Source organism: Penicillium taxi (genome assembly GCF_028828555.1).
Source record: "Penicillium taxi strain IBT 34144 chromosome Unknown utg000004l_segment0_segment0, whole genome shotgun sequence".
Lineage (NCBI taxonomy): Eukaryota > Fungi > Ascomycota > Eurotiomycetes > Eurotiales > Aspergillaceae > Penicillium > Penicillium taxi.
The window spans coordinates 4,588,469-4,611,487 of record NW_026643206.1 but is presented as its reverse complement, the minus strand read 5'-3'; the positions used below and the strand labels follow the sequence as shown (position 1 = coordinate 4,611,487).

Sequence of the window (23,019 nt, the reverse complement as noted above, 5' to 3'; positions counted from 1 at the left end):
ATGCCGTCTACTATAATCAATGACGCTAGTCGGCTTCGACACTTGTGGACTCAGCTGGTGACTGATATAACACCGTCTCATCTTCCCTCTGGTCTCTCTTCGCAAACGCAGACCAAGTCAACTGTTGGCCAACTCAATATATCTATGGATTTCAAATTAATCCAGAAATGTTGCAAACATTGTGACATCTCTCCTCTGGAGGTTATCAAGGCCGCTTGGACTGCTGTTCTACACTCATATTCCGGGACTGACAATGTCATGTTTGCGGGAATTTGTATGAACCCAAGATTGGCAAAGCAGTCTCAGACTGACATGTCTGTTTTTTTGGCTCATGTAGAGAAAGACAGATCCACCGTCTCTGTCCTCGACACGATTCAAGAGCAAGGCTCCCTACAAGCCAAGTCTATGGTCTCCGTCTCCGAAGCATTAGACATTCTCTGCACATTGGAACCCAAGCCGTGTAATTCTGCCATTTGGCTTAATAATTCACAGGATAAGCTTCAGCTACCTTTGGCTGAAGTTGTGAATGAATGTAATGTAAGTAAACGGATTGGTCCAAGGCCTAGCTCAAGTGCTAATGAATGGTAGTTCGACTACGTCGTTCAGATTGATTCGTCATTGTCCAAGTTGGACCTCATCTACCACAAGCCTCATGTCTCTGGTGCTCAAGCTGAATATATTGCCACTACATTCACCGAATACCTCCAGAGCATATGCATGGATCCGCTTCAGCCGATTTCCAACATCTGTCACCCGAGTGAGCTGGACACATTGCAGATCGAAGCTTGGAATCGTATTGTCCCATTGGAGAAAAAGTTCTGCATTGATAAATTGATTGAGGAGGTCGCTCAAAAGACTCCCGATTCTCCTGCGCTCCTTGCATGGGACGGAGAGATGTCATATCGTGAGTTAAATGAAGCCTCAAATAAGCTAGCTGTATATCTCGAGTCCATTGGTGTTCAGCGCGGTGAACTTGTCCCAATCTGCTTTGAAAAGTCTATATGGACAGTCATTACCATGATTGCACTATGGAAGCTTGGCACTGCTTGGGTACCTCTGGATCCGAAGCACCCTCGACAGCGACTAGAGACTATCATCATATTATCAGAAGCCCGCACTGTGATTACTTCGCCGTCAAACAAAGCTCTGTTAGAGGGACTCGCATCACAATTGATTGTGCTTGATCCCTTCCAGATCCAATCTGCTCATGAGGTGAAATTCACATCTCGCTCACAAGCGAACGACATCTCATTTGTAATGTTTACATCTGGGTCCACAGGCAAGCCGAAGGGTGTTGTCCATGACCATGCTTCTGTCTCTTCTAGCGCATTACATCATGCAGCTGCTATGAACATCTCAAATAATACTCGCGCCCTCCAATTTGGTGCATACACGTTTATCATCAGCACATTCGAAATATTTACTACATTAATATTTGGCGGATGTCTTTGCATTCCATCAGAATATGACAGATACACTGATATCCGTCCAGCCATTCGCGCATTCGATGTTAATTGGTGTATCTTCACTCCAAGTTTCGTCCGCTCTCTTCACTATGAGGATATTCCATCCTTGAAAACTCTCCTCGTGGCTGGTGAAGCTGTGACGCAAGATATTATTGATGCATGGGTGCCAGTGACTCAATTAATTAATATGTATGGTGCGTCCGAATGCAGCGTCGTGATGGTTGAACCCATGGCGATCAATACGCATAGGAGTTGCATTGGCAGAGCTACTGGTTGCATCTCATGGCTTGTTGATGTTGAGGACCATGACCGGCTGGTCCCCATTGGCGCCATCGGAGAGCTCGTCATCGAAGGTCCTACATTAGCTCGTGGATACCTCTCAGATTCCGAAAAAACCAAGGCCGCGTATATTGAGAACCCAAGATGGGCCCGCCAGTCTGCTGCCTCCCGCCGCTTCTATAAGACTGGTGATCTGGCCCGCTACGGTGACGACGGCCGCGTTTACTTAGTCGGCCGCAAGGACCTACAGGTTAAGATCCGCGGCCAGCGGGTTGAGCTGACCGAGATTGAGGCTCATATGCGTACTATCAACAATCAAGTCAAGACTGCAGTCTCTATAGTGCATTCTGGAGGCAAGAAAATTCTTGCAGCCTTTATATCCAGCCAAGGCGGATTTGATGCCGAGCTTCCTCATGCGTTTTATTCTGCTCCAGTTGATAAGACAAAAATCACGTCTTTGGCTGCCGAGATGAGCCAGCAGCTCAGCCAACGGCTACCACCGTACATGATTCCATCGGTCTTTATTCCCTTGGCTTACATGCCACTCACTGCATCTGGAAAGACTGACCGCCGTCTCATCGTCTCTTTTGGCGATAGTCTCTCTCTCGTTGAACTTGCCGCTGTCGCCGGTAATGGAAACGTTAGCAAAAGCCGCCTGCCGACCACAGAGACCGAGACAGCCCTGCGACAGATGTGGGGTGATATCCTCCATTACCCAGTGGAAGATATTGGCGTCGAAGACAATTTCTTCCACCTTGGAGGTGATTCCATCGAGGCCATGAATTTGACTCGGCGTTGCCGGGCCGAAGGTTTCCAGCTTCATGTTGGTGAGATATTGGAAAATCTTGTTTTGAGTGACATGGCGAAGGTTATGGTGTCTGCTTGTGCCTCCATTGCATCTGCTGCTGTTCCATTTGAGCTTATTAGCAAGGATCTTGATGCTGTTCGCTCAACCTTGGTTTGCTTGACTGGTATGTCCGACAACCTCATTCAGGATGCCTATCCCTGCAGCCCTCTCCAGGTCGGTCTTATGGCACTTTCTAATAAGATTCCCGGCTCTTATATTGCTCGTCACACTTTGGAGCTGCCTCAGAGCCTGACTGTCAACCGATTCAAGGAAATCTGGGGTTTGATTGTTGCTAATAACGACGTTCTTCGGACTACAATGGTCGAGACAGAGGAATACGGCATTTTGCAGGTAGTCAACCGTGCTGGAATCATGTGGGTCCATGGCTCAGACCTAAATGACTATATTAAATCTGACGAAAAGCTTCCAATGCAAATGGGCGACTCCCTCATCCGCCAATGCATTATTTCTGGGTCAACCACCAACACTTTCGTGTTAACGATTCACCACTCCGTTTACGACGGAATGTCATTGGAGATGATTTTTAACGACCTTGTTGAGGCCGTTAAAAGTGGCGAAGCACCAGCGGCCCGTCCTCAATTCAGAGACTTTTTGCAGCACACGATTGAAAACAACAACAGCAAGGCCACTGCAGATTACTGGCGCGCGGAGCTCTCTGAAGGGAATATGGCCACTTTCCCGGCCCTTCCATCTGCGACTCATCAGCCGCTTGCCAATGAGTCGCTTGTTCACACCCTGCAGCTTGACCGCAAAGGCCCATCTGATTTCACGACGGCAACAATCATCCGTGCTGCCTGGTCATTGGTTCAAGCTCGTTATTGCGATACTTCTGAGATCGTATTTGGCTACACTCTGAGCGGAAGAAATGCCCCGATCCCCGGTGTTGAGGACATAGTCGGCCCTGTCATTGCCACTGTACCTATCAAGGCTCAGGTTGATGGGGAACAGCCTGTCGCTGAGTGGCTTCAACAAATTCACTCGCACTCAATTGAGATGGCTCCAGCCCAGAACTACGGCTTACAAAACATTGCGCGTCTCACAGAGGTGCCGCTGCCGCTTGCAATTTCCAGAGTTTGCTTGTCATCCAGCCTGCCACCTCTGTCCCCAAGGACAGCATTATGCAGCCTTTTTCCGCTCCCAAAGCCAATTTCAGCACTGTGGCCTTGACTATCGAGTGTAGCTTGGCTGTCGATGGCTCTGTTGAAATCCATGTTCATTTTGACAATGTGGTTATATCGCGTCCTGAAGTAGTGCGCATTGTGGCGCAGTTTGAGCATGTCCTGCAGCAGCTCGCTTCGCTGCCCACCGGAAAGCTATCTGAAATCGAGATTATCAGCCCTCAGGATAAGGGGGACCTGCTTCAGTGGAACCGATCCGTACCTGACACCGTCAATGATTGTATTCACAATCTCATCGCAAAGAACATTTTATCGGAGCCTGAAGCCCAAGCTATTTGTGCTTGGGATGGAAACGCGACATATAGCGAGCTAGACTATCTGTCATCCAAGTTGGCCGGGCAATTGATTGAACTCGGCGTTGGTCTCGATGTCTATGTTCCGCTCTGCTTCGAGAAATCAATGTGGACCATTGTTGCGATGATCGGAACACTAAAAGCGGGCGGCGCCTTTGTGGCTATGGACGCTTCCCAGCCCCTAAGCCGTATGAAGATGATGGCTAGGGAAGTTAATGCCCGCGTTATGCTCTGTTCAGAAGAACAGCGTAACAATTGCTATGAGATAGTCAAGGACGTCATTGTGGTTGGTCCTAAATTGACCAAAATCAATACTCTCTCGCCGCCTCCTACTCCAGTCACCAGCGCAAATCCTGCATACGTGATTTTCACATCAGGATCCACTGGAACTCCCAAAGGTTCCGTTATTGAGCACCGGGCCTTCTGCACTGCTGCCATCTCTCACAAGGAGGGGTTGCAGATGGGTCATCGCGTCCTACAGTTTGCTTCATACACTTTTGATGCCAGTATCCTTGAAATTCTATCCACACTGGTGCATGGTGGCTGTGTCTGTGTACCCTCAGAATCTGAGCGCCGCGGAAATATTGCTGAGGCTATGACTCGCATGAATGTCTCCTGGGCAGTACTTACTCCGTCATTTGTCAACACCATTGACCCTAGTACAGTCCCAACACTCAAGACGCTAGCTCTCGCCGGCGAGGCTATGAGTGCAGCTCACGTGGCCGCATGGACCCCTTATGTCCAGTTGGTCAATGGATACGGGCCATCAGAGTGCTGTGTCTGCACTACATCGAACCGGAGTGTTTTACCTGGTACAATGCCTAACAACATTGGTACTGCCGTGGGCTCCGCTAGCTGGGTGGTTGACCGCGAGGACCATAACAAGCTCGCTCCGATAGGTACCATTGGTGAATTGCTTGTTGAGGGCAACATTCTGGCGCGACAATACCTCAACAACCAAGAAAAGACCAACGCTGCTTTTATCCAGCGACCTTCGTGGCTTTCATTCAATCGTTGTAACCGTTTGTATAAAACTGGTGACCTGGTCAAGTACGCCCAAGACGGCTCTCTTCTGTTCATTGGCCGCAAGGACACACAGGTTAAGATTCGTGGGCAAAGAGTTGAATTAGGTGAGATTGAATATCACCTCACCTTGCCAACTGAGGTATCTCAAGCTGTTGTCTCCTACCCCAAGAGCGGTCTCTATGCCCACAAGCTTGTTGGTATTCTCGGGCTTTCATCCACGGCAGGTGAAGAGCTGACTGCTGTGCCCAGCGATGAATATGCGCGGTCAGGCTTCCAGTTGTGGGACCTCAGTCAGAGCCTCTCAAAGGTCTTACCTGCTCACATGGTCCCTACGATTTGGATCGTGGTGCGCAAGATTCCCAGCTCTTCCTCCACCAAGATCGACCGAAAGGTGGTGGACCAGTGGCTGGCAAAGCTTCCTTCTGAATTTAAGCCCACTCTGGCTATCAAATATGGAGGTCCAGTCACTTCCACTCTCCGGGCCGACGAGACAAATGCTATTGCCATTAGCAAGAAGATCAACAGCTTACTTAGGCGAGAAGACACCACATTAGAGGGCCATGACTTTAATCTATCTTCCATGGGTATTGATTCTGTCCAAGTCATCAGCTTGGTCAACTTCATCAAACAGACCTATGGGGTCAAGGTGGATGTGGTGCGCGTTCTTGATGGTGAGATGACCGTTCGGGGCTTAGCTGCCTGGATTGAAACAGAACTCTCCGGCTCAGTCCAAGGAAAACAGCCCGCCTTTGACGCATTGAAGGAGGCCGCAGCTTTGGTGAAGGAAATTGTTAAAAATCAACAGGACCAAAAAACTGTCTTCGTGACTGGTGCGACCGGCTTCCTCGGCACACAAATTTTACGCCAACTATGCAACCGCCCGGATGTTGGCCGTGTTATTGCTCACGTTCGCGCTGATAGTCCATCTGACGCCTTCAATCGAGTAAAGGATGCCGCTATACGTGCACAGTGGTGGTCTGACGATTATCTGACGAAGTTGGAAGTATGGTCTGGTAATTTGGGCTTGCCTCAGCTGGGTCTGAAGCCGAAACAGTGGGCTTCTCTAAGCGGTGAGAGCCCCAACGAAGGCCTAGTCCATGCCATTATCCACGCGGGTGCAGCCGTCAACTGGAATGCAGGTACCGAGATCTTGTGGGCAGCAAATGTTGACTCCACGGCCGAGTTAATCAAGGCAGCCATAAATTCTCCCGCTCGCCCTCGTATGTCATACGTCTCTGGTGGTTCCCGCTGGCGCATCGGGGAGAGTGACGAGGATCTTGCACGTGAGATCGCGCATGCCAACGGGTACGCTCAGACCAAGTACCTCTCCGAGCTTCTGATCAAACAATTTGCTGTTTCGCACCCTAGTCAGTTCGCGCTTGTCAAGCCTGGACTCATCCTTGGAACACCCGAGGAAGGTGTAGCCAACACTGATGACTTTGTCTGGCGATTGGCATCTGGTGTAGTGGACGTACAGTCATTTAGCGATGACTATGGCAGCTCGTGGATGTATGTCACCAGCAGCACTCGTGTGGCTGAAGAGATTATCCAGCAAGTTTTCTGTTCAGTGGATTCAATGAAGACAGTGACTTATATGACGGAGGGTATCACCGAGCATGAATTCTGGGAAATTTTCCACAGTGAGCTAAAGTATCCGCTCCGCAAGGTAGACCATGATACCTGGTTGGAGACAATGAGAAGCTCAATCCAGAAAGAGGCCAACTCGCATCCTCTCTGGCCCGTTTCGCAAGTCTTTGACACATTACAAGGACGTCTAGGTGGTGAGCCTCTCCAGGACGCCGGAATGGTGACTCCATCACAAAAACAGCACGTCAAGGCAACAATCCGGAAAAATATTCAGTTCCTCGTCGAGGCAGGCTTTATTGCCAACCCGAGTGGCAAAAAAATGGAGTATAGGGCCGACAGAGTGTTCCAGAGATCCGGCAATGTGTGGAAAAATGCGAAGCGAATGAAAGGGTTGAAGAAATGAACAAATATTGACAGTCATGACTGATGCAACTTTGTCGTTCCACCGGATTTATTCTAATGACCACCGAACTCTTTCTGTATAATAATCAGTATAATATTCTTTGCAATAATGCAGTAAATAGGCGTTGATTTGCGTTATGAAACCTTTTCAGTGGAGTTGGTCACAGATTGATGATCTGAAGCTGTAACATGGAGTCCACACGAAACCAAACTTCAATAAAACCAAGAACATGAACTGTGGACCTCGTTTAATTGCACCAATTGATTCATTACCCATAATTAAGTCCAAGGACGATCATTCCACTGGGCCATACATAAAGCAGGTCTCCCCTGGTACTGGACCCAACTTTTCTCTTCCGTAAATACCTCTCCACCTAGGTACCCCCAAGCTTACTAAACAATCCCTTTATCAACATGGACGCCTTTGCACCAGCTCCAGCTCCTCCTACAGAGCTTGGTCGTTATAGAGTGCTCTCATCGACAGCAGGGATTCGCGTGTCCCCTTTGCAACTTGGAGCGATGTCGATCGGTTCGGCATGGTCATCGGCAATGGGCACGATGGACAAAGAAGCTTCATATAAGCTACTGGATGCGTTCACAGAAGCGGGCGGTAACTTCATCGACACAGCGAACAACTATCAGAACGAAGAATCGGAAACTTGGATCGGTGAATGGATGGCGGCACGCGACAACCGCGACCAGCTGGTCATTGCTACCAAGTACACAGGCGAGTATAAGGCATACACAAAGGGTAAGGGTAAGACGGTCAATCACGCGGGAAATCATAAGCGCAGCCTGCACATGAGTGTACGTGACTCTCTGCGGAAGCTGCAGACCGACTACATCGACATTTTGTACGTTCACTGGTGGGACTATCTTAGTTCCGTCGAAGAGGTCATGGATAGTCTCCACGCACTCGTGCAGTCAGGCAAGGTTCTGTATTTGGGAATCTCCAACACCCCAGCATGGATTGTCAGTACAGCAAACACATATGCGCGCCTGACTGGGAAGACACCTTTCAGCATCTACCAGGGCCGGTGGAATGTGTTGAGCCGAGACTTTGAACGCGAAATTATTCCCATGGCGCGGCAATTTGGAATGGCTCTCGCACCTTGGGATGCCGTTGGCGGAGGCAAATTTCAAACCAAGACGGCCCTTGAGAAGCGAGCAGCCAGTGGAGAGGGACTACGAAAAATGATGGGACCCGATCAAGACGATGATCAGGTGCGCATGAGTGAGGCATTGGCGCAGGTAGCTGCGGAACATGGAATTGAATCGGTAACCGCCATTGCGCTGGCCTATGTACTCTGCAAGACACCAAACGTGTTTCCGCTTGTTGGCGGCCGTAAGGTCCAACATCTCCACGACAATATCAAGGCACTGAGCATTCGACTCACTGAGTCACAGATCGCTTTCCTCGAAGCTGTTAAGCCACTTGATTTGGGCTACCCCCAGAACATGCTAGGCGAGGAGCCTGGACTTTCAGGGAAGACTAGCATGGCCCTGGCACCATCGGGGCAGTTGGCATTTGTGCGATATCCTAAGGCGATTGGATACGAATAATTTATGTCATGAGAAGAAGTCTTGGTAATAATTCGAAATTTCCGAAAATCATAGAAGCTAATAGCGCCGAAAAAAAGAAAGAAAACAAAACAAAACAAAAACACTTGAAATATATTTTATTTTCTGATAACCCTGAATCCTTGGAGGGAGTGAGATTTATGTGGATGATTAGTCATACTTTGTCTGTTTGTTTAACCTTGTGAGATTCAATGAACTCCTTCATCTGAACTGCTATTCATGTCTACCCCTTGAACTCAACTATTTTTATCCTTAGAATCTGTCGATCTCCACAGACTGACGTAAACTTCCCGCTTATTCAAGCTTTGGCCCATCTTACTCGCTACAGCAATCGTGGAGATTTGCGGGAGATCTGCGCATGGATCAGCCTCACTGCAGGTGTTAAACAAATATCTATTATCCCAGAAGAACACCTCGGCGAGGATGTATCCGCTCAATTCTTCTGAGAGTACGGAGTATGAGTCCAATCAACATTCGGAGTAAAACGGAAATACGGGATTGTTGGATCTCGTGGCTGAGACTAGCTTCTTCCAGTAAGCACTTATGCTCATAAGTATTTCTCCGTAAGCGCACAAAACAACCCCTCTTTACCTTTCAGATTGTACAAATCGCATTTCGTACCTAAAATAGTACGCTCTGGTATATTTGAGTGAGAAATGTCGCAGCAAAATGATGGAAGAGGCTATCAACCACACCCTGACAGCACAAGGCACCATCCCCAAAATCAAGAGAGCTATTCGTCCGGTCGGGGGTATGATTTTGCATCCTTAGAGCAAGCCATAGCATATATGCCGCCAACCCCTGTCACAACACATCAGCGAATGGGATCAAACCCGCACGCAAGTCTCCCTGAAAGACCTCGATATCCATTTACCGGTCTACCTGCTGGATATCAACGACCTGCCGCTCCTTTTACCACTTTGCCCGCTGGATACAAAAGGCCTGCAGCCCCGTTTACTAAATTGCCTACTGGGTATCAACGCCCTAGCTATCCATTTGCTAGTCATAATTCGTCACCGTCTCCTCAGCATCCGGGTACAGCACCTGCAAGCCCTCCCTATCCACATTCTCCGGATTTATCGTCAGCTCCCAAACCTGACCCTCCACCGCTTCCTCCTAGAGTACCTAGGAGAAAGCCTGTACCTGTGTCCCACATACCGATTCAACAGGGCGGGCAAACTAATACTAGCCACTCTACTCCGCCTCCGCTTCCACCAAGAGATGCGGCTGCCTCCAAGAGTTCCGGGCCGCCCCTTGTGCCACCCCCGCCACGAATTTGGAAGTCACCAATACTCACTATATGTTTCCCAAGATACTCCAAGATCTACTCAAGCAACTTCTTTGAGTTATAGTTGTACTGACACTGTTGATAACGTGATATCTCAGCTTGATAATCTTAATATTGGACATATCTCTCAACCCTATGTGCCGAGGCCCGAGGATGATGATCATGATCTCGATCATGTCGAGTATCCACCCCTCCATATATCTGAGCCAAGACCAGATGGGCCGCCGAATGAGTTTCTCCAGGAATGTCCTGGCTCGCGTCAGACGGACTACAAGGCTTTCTGGTATCGATTACCGTCAGCTCCTGAATCACTTGCATGTTCTTTCTGTTATCAGAAGCATATTCAACCAAGCTCCCTGGGAGATCAATTCGAAAAGGTAGAGTCTTCGGAGGGAAAATGTCGTTTTAATGTACCCCGTATCCTCCTACACTTCTGGCCCGATGCTCAGAGGACCCAAAGCGTTAATGCCCTCGCGGAATTTATGAATATAAGACTGGCAGTTCCGGACTGCAAAGGATGGAAAGGTGTTAAGCAGGGCGATGGCATCAAGTTTTTCTCTCCTACATCAGACCCACCAAAGGGCTTCGTGGCTTGCGAAGCCTGCTATGAGGATCACGTACTAGGTTCTAAGTTTTCTAACAAATTTGTACCGACGCCATATCCTCTGCCTGCTGGTACTACTTGGAAGTGTTGCTTCTCTGGGGCACTTGTCGCCAGAGCACTTCGAAAATATGAGCATGTCTATGATGGGTGGAATCTTTGGGCAAATGAGGCAAACATGCGAATCTTCCTGCCGGTGTGTGACGGGAAGCCCTGCGCACCGAGCAGCAGAAGATGGTTCCTTCTACGCGGAACCGGGGCCTTTGCCTGTGAGGCCTGTTATCACGACAAGGCCGGTTTGACTAAATACGCGCAGGACTGGGAACTATTTGATAAACGCCCAGCCCCTGGGGCGCTGTATACTTGCGGTCTCAAAATTATTCCAGTATTGGTTGCATGGCATACATCAATGGGGCTTCGGAACTTATATTTCGTCCAGAAAACAGCGACGGTGCTGGCATCTGTCGGTCCTTGTTCTCCAAAGGGGTCTCAAGGTGTTATTTGGTATTCACTGAAAGGATCTTCAGCCGAATTTGCTCTGTGTCCGGTTTGCTACAAAGGAATTGCTGAGCCCATGGGAGTGGGCAAATATTTTGAAGTGAGGCCTGCCAGCCCCGGTTGTACCACAATTTGTGATTTCACAGCCGGTGGGCCACGATCCTCCGAGTATTTATTCCGCTTTGCGGAAGCTCTGGATACGGGTGTATGGTCTGCGTTTTCTACGTACGTCGAAAAATGGGCATCCGTTCCCCCCTGCTCAAAGGATAAGTTAGGCCCTGGAATATTCTACGGATTTGACCAGGGCTTTCCTGATATTGCTGCCTGCAAAAAATGCTACGAGGAGGTGATTTCGTCGTCCCCCTTCGACTCCTTGATCGTACGTCGCGATGAGACCATGCATGATGGAAAGCCTCTACAGGCTCTTTGTAGTTTTTTCTCTCCCAATATGCGATCACGGTGGAAGTCCGCTTGTGAGACTGGGGATTTTGATGGTTTCATGGCATATGCCACGGCACGGATCAAAGTATGGTGTGACACAGTCCCAGTATATGAAATGTTGTTCGCGAAACAGAAGATGGCTCAACAGCAGGCGATGACGGCCGGCCTTGCTCAATTAGAGTATCAGGGTATGGAAAATATTGGACTTGCGGTGAGGGGCTACCGGCCAGACCATCGGTATGGGAACAGTTCCATAGGATGGCACGACACCCAGAATGGGGCCACTGCAGCTCAATACGGCCAAGATATGATGTCCGGCTTTTTAAAGTCTACTGGTGGTGATGCATGGGCGACAATAATAGAACTAGAGCAGCGGTGGCATTCAGTTATGTAAAGCATGAAAGAATGGGCAAGGTCAAATATCCGGTGGTTTGTTCCATTTCAAGTTGAGAAGCCTTTTAAAGTTAGAATTGTACAAAACTCTGACGTCCTGTTGACTAGAGATGTAACTGTTTCTTTATTATACCTAGGTATATAGCACTTGAGTTGATCACTTTCAATTATCAGTTATATTGCTTCTGCCTAGATTGAGTAACTGCCCATACGCTTCAAGGCATTGGAATTTTCACTGATGAGACTAGCCACTACCCCACCCAAGCGACTGATAATTTGCGACTATAAATCCATTCGAGCCAGTGACGAGCCCTGTAAATTTGATGGATTCAAGCCTTAACCTTGGAAGTGACTTATGCGGCGGTGTAGGTGCAGTTCTGCAGATCCAGACTGGCCAGGTCAATAGTGTAAGGAGCACCAGCGCCTGTGCATGCAAATCAGTAGCTATTTACGGAAACAACCAAATTATGGCTACTTACTGAGTGACAGGGTATAGGCAACAGTGCAACTGATGCTCTGGTCAGCAGCCAAGGTGTCGGCATTTCCCTGTCCCTTGAGAATAGCAGTCACACTCTGGACCTGGGCGCCATTGGGTGCCACGAGACGCGAAGGGGCCGCTGAGACAGCGATGGATAGCGACACCAAGGCTGCGAGGATTCTTTGGAGCTGCATGATGAAGATTGCTTCGTTTTATTGAGGGTATTTGGATTGATAGATGGCAAGATAGCTTGACGATCAAATGCTCTGTCTTTTGCTGTGCTAGATCAACAGGAGGAGGGACACTTGTGTCTCTTAAGTACTGCATTTTCCCTTCAGGTGAATCCTATCAAATGTGCGACGGGTATTTTGGGTAACATTTGGAGGTTGGTACTGTTATATTCGTGCCGAATATAAAGCTAAACAGGTCTCTCAAGAAGTGAATTAAGACACCGGTGTGAAAACTGATCCATAGAAAGGTAACATCAGTGCCACCCATTTCATGTTCAAAGGCACCTTTCACTTCCAGCAAATTTGTAGGGAACTTAAAAGTACCTGAGGAATCTTTAATCGGCTCCAAAACCTTCCTCAAGTAGAAATGAGGTAATTTAGTTGGTGTATACTTGCTGATTTAAAGTTATTCAAGTATCTAGTGACTGGAATTGTAACCTAAAGAGCAACTGATCTTAACCTTATGGAAACCGGGGGATATTTGATGCCTGATTTCAACCTTGGAACGTTGGAAATTTTGCAGTTATACCTTCTTCACACGCTCCAAGGTTCACCACCTAAAGTCACAGAATCTCTACCAAATTGTTGAAGTTGAACATTGGAATATGAATATCACTGTCCATCTAGCTTTTCTTAGTCAAGCCAAGCTCCCGAGGTCTAGGGCTGGCTAAAACATTCCAGGTACCTAAGAGATATAGGAAAATCACTTGGGAATTATTTCCATCTTGAAATGTTATAGGATTGTGTAGATAGACTAAGGCTGTGTTCCTCACTAGAGCACAGTACTATCAATAGGACAGTCGAAGTGGAATGACTGCGGTTGCAGCGAACAAGTGGTTCCGCCTAATGGAATAGCTACATTCAGATTATATCCTTGCAAAAAAGACACCTGGGGAAGAAGTGGAACTCACTGCAGAAATTTCCAAGCTGGAATCCAGTCAGAGTGCATGTCACCACATTCTCTGCTTGTCTCTTTACTATATATGGACCTCGCCAATGTTTCGGCGTATCGACAGCAAGTAAGCCTGATTGGACAGAATTCGAAGGAAATATGCCCACAGAGCTCACTGGGGCCGCCATAGATGACAGTACAATCACACCAAAGGGAGCCACCAGTTTGAATATAGTGTGATACTTCATAGCTTAAGATTGAGGTTCTTGAGATTTTTTTCCCTGGTGTAAACCGTAGATATGATGCAGCGTTTATCAATCAGGAGGAAAAATATGCCGTAGTAATACTCCTTGTGCGCTGTATTCTCAGGCCGCATGATTAAATCCGTGAAATGGTGCCGATGGAACGGACATGGATTGAAGCTTTACGTCATTCATTGCTTTTGATACTTTGGGGTTTGACGTCCTCCCAGGGGTTCTTGTATCACTGTTATTTCTTGTACTGCGTCAAGTCAAGTCAACTAGTTCTCCTGGAATTCTCCAGTCCAGGCTCTCATAAGTAGTAGCTAGATATTATAAATTGATTAATTCTGCAACATACAGGCCGTGGGATCGAATCCAGTACCGTCATCATTACTCATATTTAATGCGATTGCTTTAGCCTACTGTGTCAATAAAACTTTAATCTTTCAGTTCATCAGTTTAAGGCTTGTTAGTGTAACACGGGAAGCTTAGTTTGCAGCAGCATGAAACCCGTTAAACTGTAAAAAGTCTCATTCAAAGTTGGTGATATGAATTTTTTAGCTTAAGTCTATGGGATGTTGAATGTTAGTATCCACGCAAGTTGCAAGTCTTACTTTCAAAGGTTGGAGGCACACAGACTAACTCTTTTTAAGTTTGAATTACACCTAGGAATATAGAACAGAGATGTAGGTATTTTCATGGTTCACTGTTCGTGTCATGCGAACCTTTCAAACGCTGGAGACCCATGGCTCTGGTCCACGGGTCTTGCCGCACTATGTACCTATGTAGCTTCTAAGTAACCAAGAAATTCAAGGTTCAGGGTTCGCCATGTTTGAACTGAAGCTATAAATTTATCTCATCTCAATCATGACAAGTCCACAAAGGTCGTAATTACCATTAGAGTTGTTTCTACAGTATGTAGGGAACGAAACACATTTCCTGGCAGCGCCAAAAATTGCGAAAGACAAGATGAGTACAATGTCAGATGTGCCACATTTTAGAGCGGCAGATACCAGGCAGTTTTATCTGATAAAGATTTTTGGGTAGTAGCGTCTGAGCCACCATTGTGAAGTAAAGCTGATAATGAAGAACATCAGATGAATTGATACCAACGCAAAGATAAGAACAGTAGTACACCATAAAAATATATTAATCATGTTAAAGCCATCTTTGGGAAACTTTTTGTGAAGAAGCCAAAAGAACAAGGGGCGAAGAAACTAATAATGATCACAAGAGTGCACCATTGTGAACTGAAGCCGTCTGAAAACAGCTCGTGAGCAAGACCTCCTCATGCAGCATACTATTTGAAAGAATCAATTTTGAGTATTGTTGGTACTATCATCTCATGCTTATCATGGGATCACTCGCCGCTTATCGGGTGGGAAGCCACATGCTTATCATGTGACTTCCAGGTACCATATCCATAGCAGCAGTTTCATGATAATCAACCACTTCTTACAACTTACAACTACCGCACGTACTACACGCAAAAGTAGACCACTTGCGGCGTAAGCTGAAGTCCGATAGCAAGCTATTGTAGATACCCACGACCTGAGTATCCCGACAAGTATATAATGTAGGAAACACAAATTTAAGATATCTAGAATGGTTGGAATGAATACTTACCAAACTATTGTATTGTTGAGGTTGTTGACTAGACCAAATTTTTATTCCCTCGACGGAGAGCAGAATCTCTCACTAATTAGCGACAACGCTGTTCATCATAACATAGTTGAAGACAGCACCGATGAGAGTTCCTATCATCTGCATGATAAATTGGGTGGCTGCCGGTGGCCGCTGGAGCTAGTCTGTCCTTCCTTCTTCTCTTTCCTCTTTTTCAAATCCATCCTCTCTTCAGCAAGATAATCCATAGTAGTCCACAGATCCTTTGAAGTGCCGTTCAGGAATTTCCATTGGTCAGCTGAAATAATACACTCATCTGGCAGTTCAGCAAAAATACTCATTGGGCGCGTACGACTTGATAGACCCTTTGGGTATTTGCGAAATGTGAATTGAGTTCCCTTAAACCGATGGCCGTTCTTTGAGGTTCCTTTCCACTCCCAGTCTGTTTTTGAAGAACTTTCCTTTCCACTCTTTATCGCAGTCTTTCTGAATTGGCTCTGAAGATCTTCGGTGTCGCCAACCATCCACACTGTAGGTCTACCTCTTTGAGTTTGACACCTTTCGATAGATTGAGATCTGGACTTTTTAGAAGTTGTTGGACTGCGAAGAACATATTCCCATCTATCTTCACGTTTACGCTTCATCGACGTCCGAGTATTCACCATCACCAACCCTGGCTCACTTTCTGCTGTGTCCTCAAGGACTCCAATATCATGATAGAACAGCATGCGCTTTCGAAAATCTTCACTAAGAGTGGGTTTTGTGAGATTCCAATAAAATCCCCAGTTTGTACCTTCTGAATTCTGGTCATCCATTACACAAGGCTTCGCAATATCGAAGTATGTGTGGGCGGCTGGCAAGTTCTGGAGCTCGAGTTCAATACGGCCCATCCAATAGTAGCACCTCGCAATACTTGTTTCATGTTTAAGCTCTTGAGCAATTTTCAAAGCTCCTTTGCACTCTCTCATCGCTTGGTCAAGAAGGGAAATTCCTATAAAACTGATAGCCATAGCGAGGGCGTGGGAGATTTGAAAATGGGCCGCTGGTGTGTCCAAATTGGCTTGTACCATGGGTTGTTGTGAGGCTTCAATTAGTCTTAATATGTCCTCCCTCTGCTGCTGTAGCTTGCCAATATCCACCTTTAGTTCTTGAAGATCGTTAGCAATCGTTATTGTAAGTGTTTCCATGCCGGATTGGAGGTCTATGAGCTCATCTTCCTCTTTTTCCTCGTAGATGTATGATAGCTTGGACATCGCCAGCTATGAAATTTTAATTTATTTGAAAGATTGTACCAAAGTTAAGGCGCTGCTCATATCCTGAATGTCAATTGCGAATGGGCTACGGAACTGGATCACTGCCTATTTATGATATTTCCACCCGGGATATGGATGAATATGGTGATTCACTTGACCTTATATTCAAAGAAGGCTTTTAGACTGAAATATATTACCAACAATAGATCTCACACTGGGGCAGCCAAAAAGGATCAAGACATTCAATGCCCTTTATTAACAATCACCATTGTTCGGTCTCTTTATAACCTATAATTAGGCACTAGGTGAGCTTCATACTAGGTTTCAGATTTTCATGTTGTTGCCCACCTGGGCATGTTAACACTTACTCTTATCACCAATTTCAATCTTTTATATGCATACCTAGGTAATATTTGAATACGAATTTTCGGATGGCTCGTATTCCTCGTTGCCTTGTTGCCTGGTATATCGGGCGTCAATGTCGGCACCTATCAATCTTATCAGCCAAACTGGGGAACGATGTCATCGGAATAACTCCTTCATGTTGTTGAGCAACTCTCTATTGACACTCTACTTGTCTGAGACTGTACCTTCGAAATATTAACAGAATGGTCGTTTTTGTTGATTTGGACAGCGATGACTTCACCGAGAATCTCGGATCGACATTATCTTTGGAGAATCCTTTCCCATTCAAGTTGATGGTTGCGCCCAATGCGACGGCTAAGTCAATCGATCTATCCTCTTTGTCAACCGTATTAGATGACAGCCACAATGCAACTCATACCCAATCCGAAAGCCCCACGATATATATCCCGAACCGCAATGCTTTCTCCGCATGCTTGAGCTGCTATCCGTACGTGGGGCCACCCTCCATGTTTCAATTATTCACTAACAGCGACTAACTAGCATTGTCAAGGAGATTGCCCGCTCTGTTGACCTGAATACCCTTCATGCACTCGCATCTACATGCCGCCAATTTCAAGCCAACCTGACGCAGTTCCGGCACCAGCTAGTGCGCGAGACCCTACGTTGTGAAAACGAGTACCCCATAATCGGAGACGACCTGTTCGCAGAAGGTACCATGAACGCAGGTGAAGACACACATGTTTCGCGATCTATAGGGAGAGGAGGAAGAACCGAGACTGGTCGCTTGACGCGCGGGCAAGTGCGCGCATGCGCCCGCGACATGGTGGACGAATGTCGACGGTGTAGTATGATCATCTGTAGGGTAAGCATGAGTTGTCTGACATTTTCATGAAGTGTTACTAATGTTTCTAACCATAGAATTGTACAGCCAAGCCCCCTTCCCAAACTGCCCTTGAAAGACGCATCCGTCGTATATGTCAAACCTGCCGCACTGCACCTATTTCCTCCCATATACATTGCATTCCAGACAAAGATTTCTCGGCAATTGATCAAGGCATTCAACACATCATTGCTGCGACTATCTCACAAAATATTTGTACTTGCGAGAATGTCGTGTGGCTGTGCAATGGATGCGGCCAAACCCATAGCGACGACACTATCTACCGACGTATATGGACTTGGCGAGAGCGATACTCTACTTCCCTAGGCGAGGGTCTCGGCACCGGAATCGGGGTGGGCTCCGAAGGCTTAAAGTGTGGGCGCGGTGAAGGCTGTCTAACTGCCCAAGAAGTCGAGGTCGATACGGATATCAGTACTCTCACTGTGAGTGACCATGATGAGCCAGGATATTTCCGACAAGAGACCGTAGGGCTTGGCGGGAAGCTCAAACAAAAAGCAAAGCACCGCTACTTGGTTGGTGCGTGTGTGCCGGAGTACGAGGATGAACTTACGGATTTTCTCAAACGAGAAAAGAGTGGTGAGCATCGCGCTTGGTGCGCCTGGTGCAAGAGATTGATTCTGGCCAAAAAAGAACTGAATTTGTGATATCAATCCCAACTAATGCCTTTTACCGCTCCTATGCAGTGTTTTTGGCAACTTACTCAAGCACTGAAAGCCGATTTTGAAAGAGAGTGCAATCTTTGGCCTTTTCGAATTTTAACACCATGTCATTTGCCATTCTGGCAAGGAATCAAGGGAATAGCTATTGATACTGATTCCTTATGTGACCTTTCATGAATTTTGAATGGCTAGCTAACCTCGGGATGCTGCTTGTGTAATGTCCTGAGCCCTCCAGAGCTCCGGACACAATACATAAGCTGGACATATGTACAGTGCACTTATCATTTTTGCATTCAATATGAGCCCAGCTCTCCTTTGGAGTCGTTTCTACACTACTTGTAACCATTTAGACCTCCAAGGATTGGATTATTAGGCCGTTTAGCCCAGAACCGGTAAAGAATTAGTGAACTACTAGTTAACGAAATTGCTAACTTGATAAACGACCCCACCACTAATTATCGATCTGTGCCTCGGAGCTTAAAGCATCCTTGCCCCACATCAGATTTCACTCTCTGGAAAGACAGACCAAAGCCATAATTTGATTGCTATAATCAACTCAGACTATCCCTGCTATGGACAATTTAAATATTCACAGGAAGGTACTCTTAGAGATTGCCTGCTTCAATGAGCAATCGGCTATCAATGCTATGAAAGGAGGAGCTGATCGCATTGAGTAGGTCTTCGGAGCCTTGATAAAAAGTCTTGGAATACTAAATCACAGCAGATTATGCCACGATTACGCTTCTGGTGGGCTATCGCCCGATGAAACGCTATTAGCGAGACTGAAGTCACTTGTCAAGATCCCAATTTATGTGATGATCCGACCGCGGCCTGGGAACTTTTGTTACGATAATGTAAGCTTTGAAACCATGAAGTCTACTCTGACGAGTCTGAAGAATGCTGGGGCGGACGGGTTTGTCTTCGGTATTCTCAACGAAGGCCCATCAGACACTTCTGACGCATCATGGGTTGATGTTGCCAGAAATAAAGAGCTGGTGCAACTCGCCGGTGGGAAGCCATGTACATTCCATCGAGCATTTGACTGCATCGATGAAGCTCATTGGGGTGGCGCGCTAACGGAGCTAATGGAGTGTGGCTTTACTTCAATTCTTACCAGTGGGCCATCTGGAGAACAGGCTATTGATTGTATCGATGCACTTGCGCGTCTTTGTGACGAAACAGTCAGACCAGAGATTATTATTGGAGGTGGTGTGCGGTTTGACAATGTTGGAATTCTGTGGCAGAGAACCCATGGGCGAGTTTTTCACTCCAGTGCTCTAGGGCTTTCTAGTGAGATTGTTGAGGCCAACGAGGTGAGAAAGCTCAGGGAGTCGCTACGGCAAGCTCCCAAAGGAGATATTCAGGGGCAAAACTTTGTTGGGGAAATTTGAAAGTGGAGGAATATAGCCTAGACAATCCATTCATCATGCCACGAATAGGCAATGGGGTTTTTCTAATTTTCCACGTGCGGAGGAATTATGCATAAATCAATAAATTAATGTCAAATCAAGACTGCCTCAGCATTTGAGGTTCTTTATTTAGACTAGCGACCTCCGATCTGCAAAAGTTTATTGTTCTTAAACTATCTTAATCTTTCTCTTACTTGTAGAGAGTAGAACTGAACTGTCGGTGAACTCGACTTGATTCGGCAAGATCCCCGTGGTTCCAGAAATCCGCACTCACCCGCTCCTTGATATTTGAAATCTTTGAAATACATTTTTCTGTTCGTTGCTCTTTTCCCACCAGTTTTTATATCTCCAATTACTAAATTTCAACCATGTGTCAACAAGACTTACTACATGCTTTCCTAAAGGGACTCCCCAAATGCGAGCATCACGTTCATCTCGAGGGTTGCATGTCTCCTGAACTTATCTTCCAACTCGCAAAGCGTAATGGCATCAGTCTGCCTGATCCAGCAGTCCAGCCAGCATTTGAATCAGTTGAGACTTTATCTACTCGCTATGAGCACTTCTCTTCTCTGGATGATTTCCTCCACTTTTACTTTGAGGGCATGGCTGTTTTGTGCACCGAGCAGGACTTTGCTGACCTTGCCTGGTCTTATTTCGAAATCGCCCATGCCGATGGTGTACACCACGCCGAGGTATTCTTTGACCCGCAGGTGCACCTCGACCGTGGAATCCCCTACGAGACTATCGTCGGTGGTTTCTCAGAGGGCTGCAAGCGTGCCGAGCGCGTGCTAGGCCTCAGCACACGGCTAATCCTGTGCTTCGTTCGACACTTGCCTGTTGCCTCAGCAAAGAGCGTTTATGATCAGCTTATCAATGCTCAACACTTTGAATCTGGTGTCGTTCACGGTCTTGGCTGGTCTTCTAGCGAAGTCGGTCCTCCCAAAGACATGTTCCGCGACATTTACGCGCTAGCTAGGGAAAAGAACATCCCCCTTACTGCCCATGCCGGTGAGGAGGGTGACCCGACATATATCAGCACTGCCCTTGAGCTCGGCGCCACACGTATCGATCACGGTATCCGCCTCGTCGAGGATGAAGAGCTCATGCAGCGTATCGCTCGCCAGGGAACCCTGCTGACCGTCTGCCCTCTGTCAAACGTCCGCCTCCGCTGTGTGAAATCTGTCTCTGAAGTTCCTATCAGGAAGTTCCTTGAGGCTGGTGTGAAGTTTTCGATTAACAGCGACGACCCTGCCTACTTCGGCGGTTACATTCTGGACAACTACTGTGCTGTCCAGGACGCTCACAATCTTTCTATCCCCGAGTGGCGCACTATCGCTGAGAATAGTGTACAGGAGAGCTGGATTGAAGACTCGCGCAAGGCGGAGTTGTTGGAGAAGATTGATGTTCATGTCAAGAAGCATCTTACTTTGTCTGTTTAAAGTTTTCTTAAGCGTGATGCGAGTGATCTTTCTATTCGATACCCGGTGATTCAACATTATACGAGTTTCATGTTCTTTTCAACTTATACATGACTCTATCGAAAAGCATATAGAGCATATCATAATGTTATGGTTTTTTCAATTTGTGATAGAATATGATAAATTTGACTGATATAAATAGCGACTACCTGATTAGCTAGTTATAGTAGTACGAAAAGGGTTGAACTATCCAAAAAGTGGACCGAGTTATAGGGTATAGGTGTATCAATTCTTGAAGAATCTTCAATGACGGAGGACCTTAAGAGTCATGTATTCAGCAGCGTCCCAATATAGAAGCTTAGATGGCCAGACTTTTAAATAGTAGTTATGTTGGTTTGACTCTCAGTTTTCAGGACAATAATAGCTAGACAATTTTCTGCCTATGAAGCTACTATTCGCGAGATTGCTGAATCTGATCAACCGCTACTCAGTACCTTCATTGTATAGCTTGCTTCTAAAATAACTAGCCGTTATCAGCCACTTGATCAGGGGGTTATTCGTATATAGGAAGCATATTAACGAAGAGAGTAGGTTCGCTATATAGTTCATACCTAGGTAAGTATGATGCTGAGTCTAATCCATTAGTAACAATCAAAATTCTTTAAACTATCGGATAGGCAAATTAAGCATAGGGGTAAGGATTTCCGACCAAACTGTTGCGACAGCCGAGAAACAAGGCCATCAACAGACGGAAAGTATTTCGGCCGAAAAAGCTTCTGCCGAGACAGTGACTCGGGAACTAGATTAGTATATCACGACATCCTTGAACGATATGCATTCATCGCAAACGACACCCTTGAGCGATGTGCATCCGCGACAGTAATGTCCCGTCTTCACCGTCTCTTCTGTCTCGGACGAATGTTGACATTCGTCCAGGGCAGAGGGGCACCCATATACTATAAATAGCTAGTTCTTTCATCAATGAAAAAGCAGACTTCACAACAATCGCAATATTCAACTAGTAGGAATCCACTACCAGATCGGTGGATTGTCTACGGTGTTGAGTAGCGGTTCGTTGGAGCTCACCGTTCTCAGTCAAGATATTCGAATATCGCCAAGCGAGCGACACAAACTATCTCTTATTGCTTTAAGAGAGGACTTCAACTAGATCAATCTAGATCACCATCTGTATCTATATCTAAAGACCTCCGAAGTTCAACAATTCAGTCTGATATCATTCAAGATATGGATCATCTACAAAGTCAGTATTTAGCTATTCACGAACCCATAGACATTCATCAGTTTATAGATACACAAGATGAAGAAATTAGACCTAGGTAGATGAGATTAAGTTAGATGGCTTTATCGCAAATCTACGGTCTAAGCCAGGCATGTGATATATAGAATGATGTTAAACAGATATTGAAGATATGGCATGATTTACATCAGCACTGTAAGCGTACTGGAGTGATCTGTTTGGTGCGGATGAAAATCATCGAATTACTTGAAGGTGGAAGAATGCGTAGTGTGCTAATTTCCCCTAATAGCTCCCTTATAACTATTTACATTTGATTCATCGAAAGAATTTCAGGCTCGAAAAAGTACTTTAATAGTGAAATCAGTGAAATTTTCCCAGGTTGAAAGATT

General features: G+C 46.5%; 8 protein-coding genes across 8 annotated transcripts; 6 read left to right on the top strand and 2 right to left on the bottom strand.

Annotated features, from left to right (window-relative positions):
- On the top strand, positions 1 to 7,100 carry N7495_006589 (uncharacterized protein; the record flags this gene model as incomplete). The annotated part of the gene is made up of 3 exons (XM_057209240.1): positions 1 to 537; positions 589 to 3,657; positions 3,684 to 7,100. 3 exons carry the CDS (start codon positions 1 to 3, stop codon positions 7,098 to 7,100), a joined length of 7,023 nt encoding a protein of 2,340 aa, XP_057063014.1.
- A 413-nt stretch (positions 7,101 to 7,513) lies between these two features.
- N7495_006588 (putative aryl-alcohol dehydrogenase Aad14) lies at positions 7,514 to 8,662 on the top strand (the record flags this gene model as incomplete). The annotated part of the gene is made up of 1 exon (XM_057209239.1): positions 7,514 to 8,662. The coding sequence occupies one exon, from the start codon at positions 7,514 to 7,516 to the stop codon at positions 8,660 to 8,662; it is 1,149 nt and encodes a 382-aa protein (XP_057063013.1).
- An 806-nt stretch (positions 8,663 to 9,468) lies between these two features.
- On the top strand, positions 9,469 to 11,902 carry N7495_006587 (uncharacterized protein; the record flags this gene model as incomplete). Its single annotated transcript, XM_057209238.1, has 2 exons — positions 9,469 to 9,962; positions 10,114 to 11,902. The coding sequence occupies 2 exons, from the start codon at positions 9,469 to 9,471 to the stop codon at positions 11,900 to 11,902; spliced, it is 2,283 nt and encodes a 760-aa protein (XP_057063012.1).
- Positions 11,903 to 12,254: 352 nt separating this feature from the next.
- On the bottom strand, positions 12,255 to 12,573 carry N7495_006586 (uncharacterized protein; the record flags this gene model as incomplete). Its single annotated transcript, XM_057209237.1, has 2 exons — positions 12,255 to 12,325; positions 12,381 to 12,573. The coding sequence occupies 2 exons, from the start codon at positions 12,571 to 12,573 to the stop codon at positions 12,255 to 12,257; spliced, it is 264 nt and encodes an 87-aa protein (XP_057063011.1).
- A 2,930-nt stretch (positions 12,574 to 15,503) lies between these two features.
- Positions 15,504 to 16,619, bottom strand: N7495_006585 (uncharacterized protein; the record flags this gene model as incomplete). The annotated part of the gene is made up of 1 exon (XM_057209236.1): positions 15,504 to 16,619. The coding sequence occupies one exon, from the start codon at positions 16,617 to 16,619 to the stop codon at positions 15,504 to 15,506; it is 1,116 nt and encodes a 371-aa protein (XP_057063010.1).
- A 608-nt stretch (positions 16,620 to 17,227) lies between these two features.
- N7495_006584 (uncharacterized protein) lies at positions 17,228 to 18,530 on the top strand (the record flags this gene model as incomplete). Its single annotated transcript, XM_057209235.1, has 3 exons — positions 17,228 to 17,476; positions 17,515 to 17,847; positions 17,904 to 18,530. The coding sequence occupies 3 exons, from the start codon at positions 17,228 to 17,230 to the stop codon at positions 18,528 to 18,530; spliced, it is 1,209 nt and encodes a 402-aa protein (XP_057063009.1).
- A 587-nt stretch (positions 18,531 to 19,117) lies between these two features.
- On the top strand, positions 19,118 to 19,936 carry N7495_006583 (copper homeostasis protein CutC; the record flags this gene model as incomplete). Its single annotated transcript, XM_057209234.1, has 2 exons — positions 19,118 to 19,218; positions 19,270 to 19,936. The coding sequence occupies 2 exons, from the start codon at positions 19,118 to 19,120 to the stop codon at positions 19,934 to 19,936; spliced, it is 768 nt and encodes a 255-aa protein (XP_057063008.1).
- Positions 19,937 to 20,322: 386 nt separating this feature from the next.
- On the top strand, positions 20,323 to 21,393 carry aah1 (adenosine deaminase; the record flags this gene model as incomplete). The annotated part of the gene is made up of 1 exon (XM_057209233.1): positions 20,323 to 21,393. One exon carries the CDS (start codon positions 20,323 to 20,325, stop codon positions 21,391 to 21,393), a length of 1,071 nt encoding a protein of 356 aa, XP_057063007.1.
- Between the last annotated feature and the right edge of the window lie 1,626 nt (positions 21,394 to 23,019).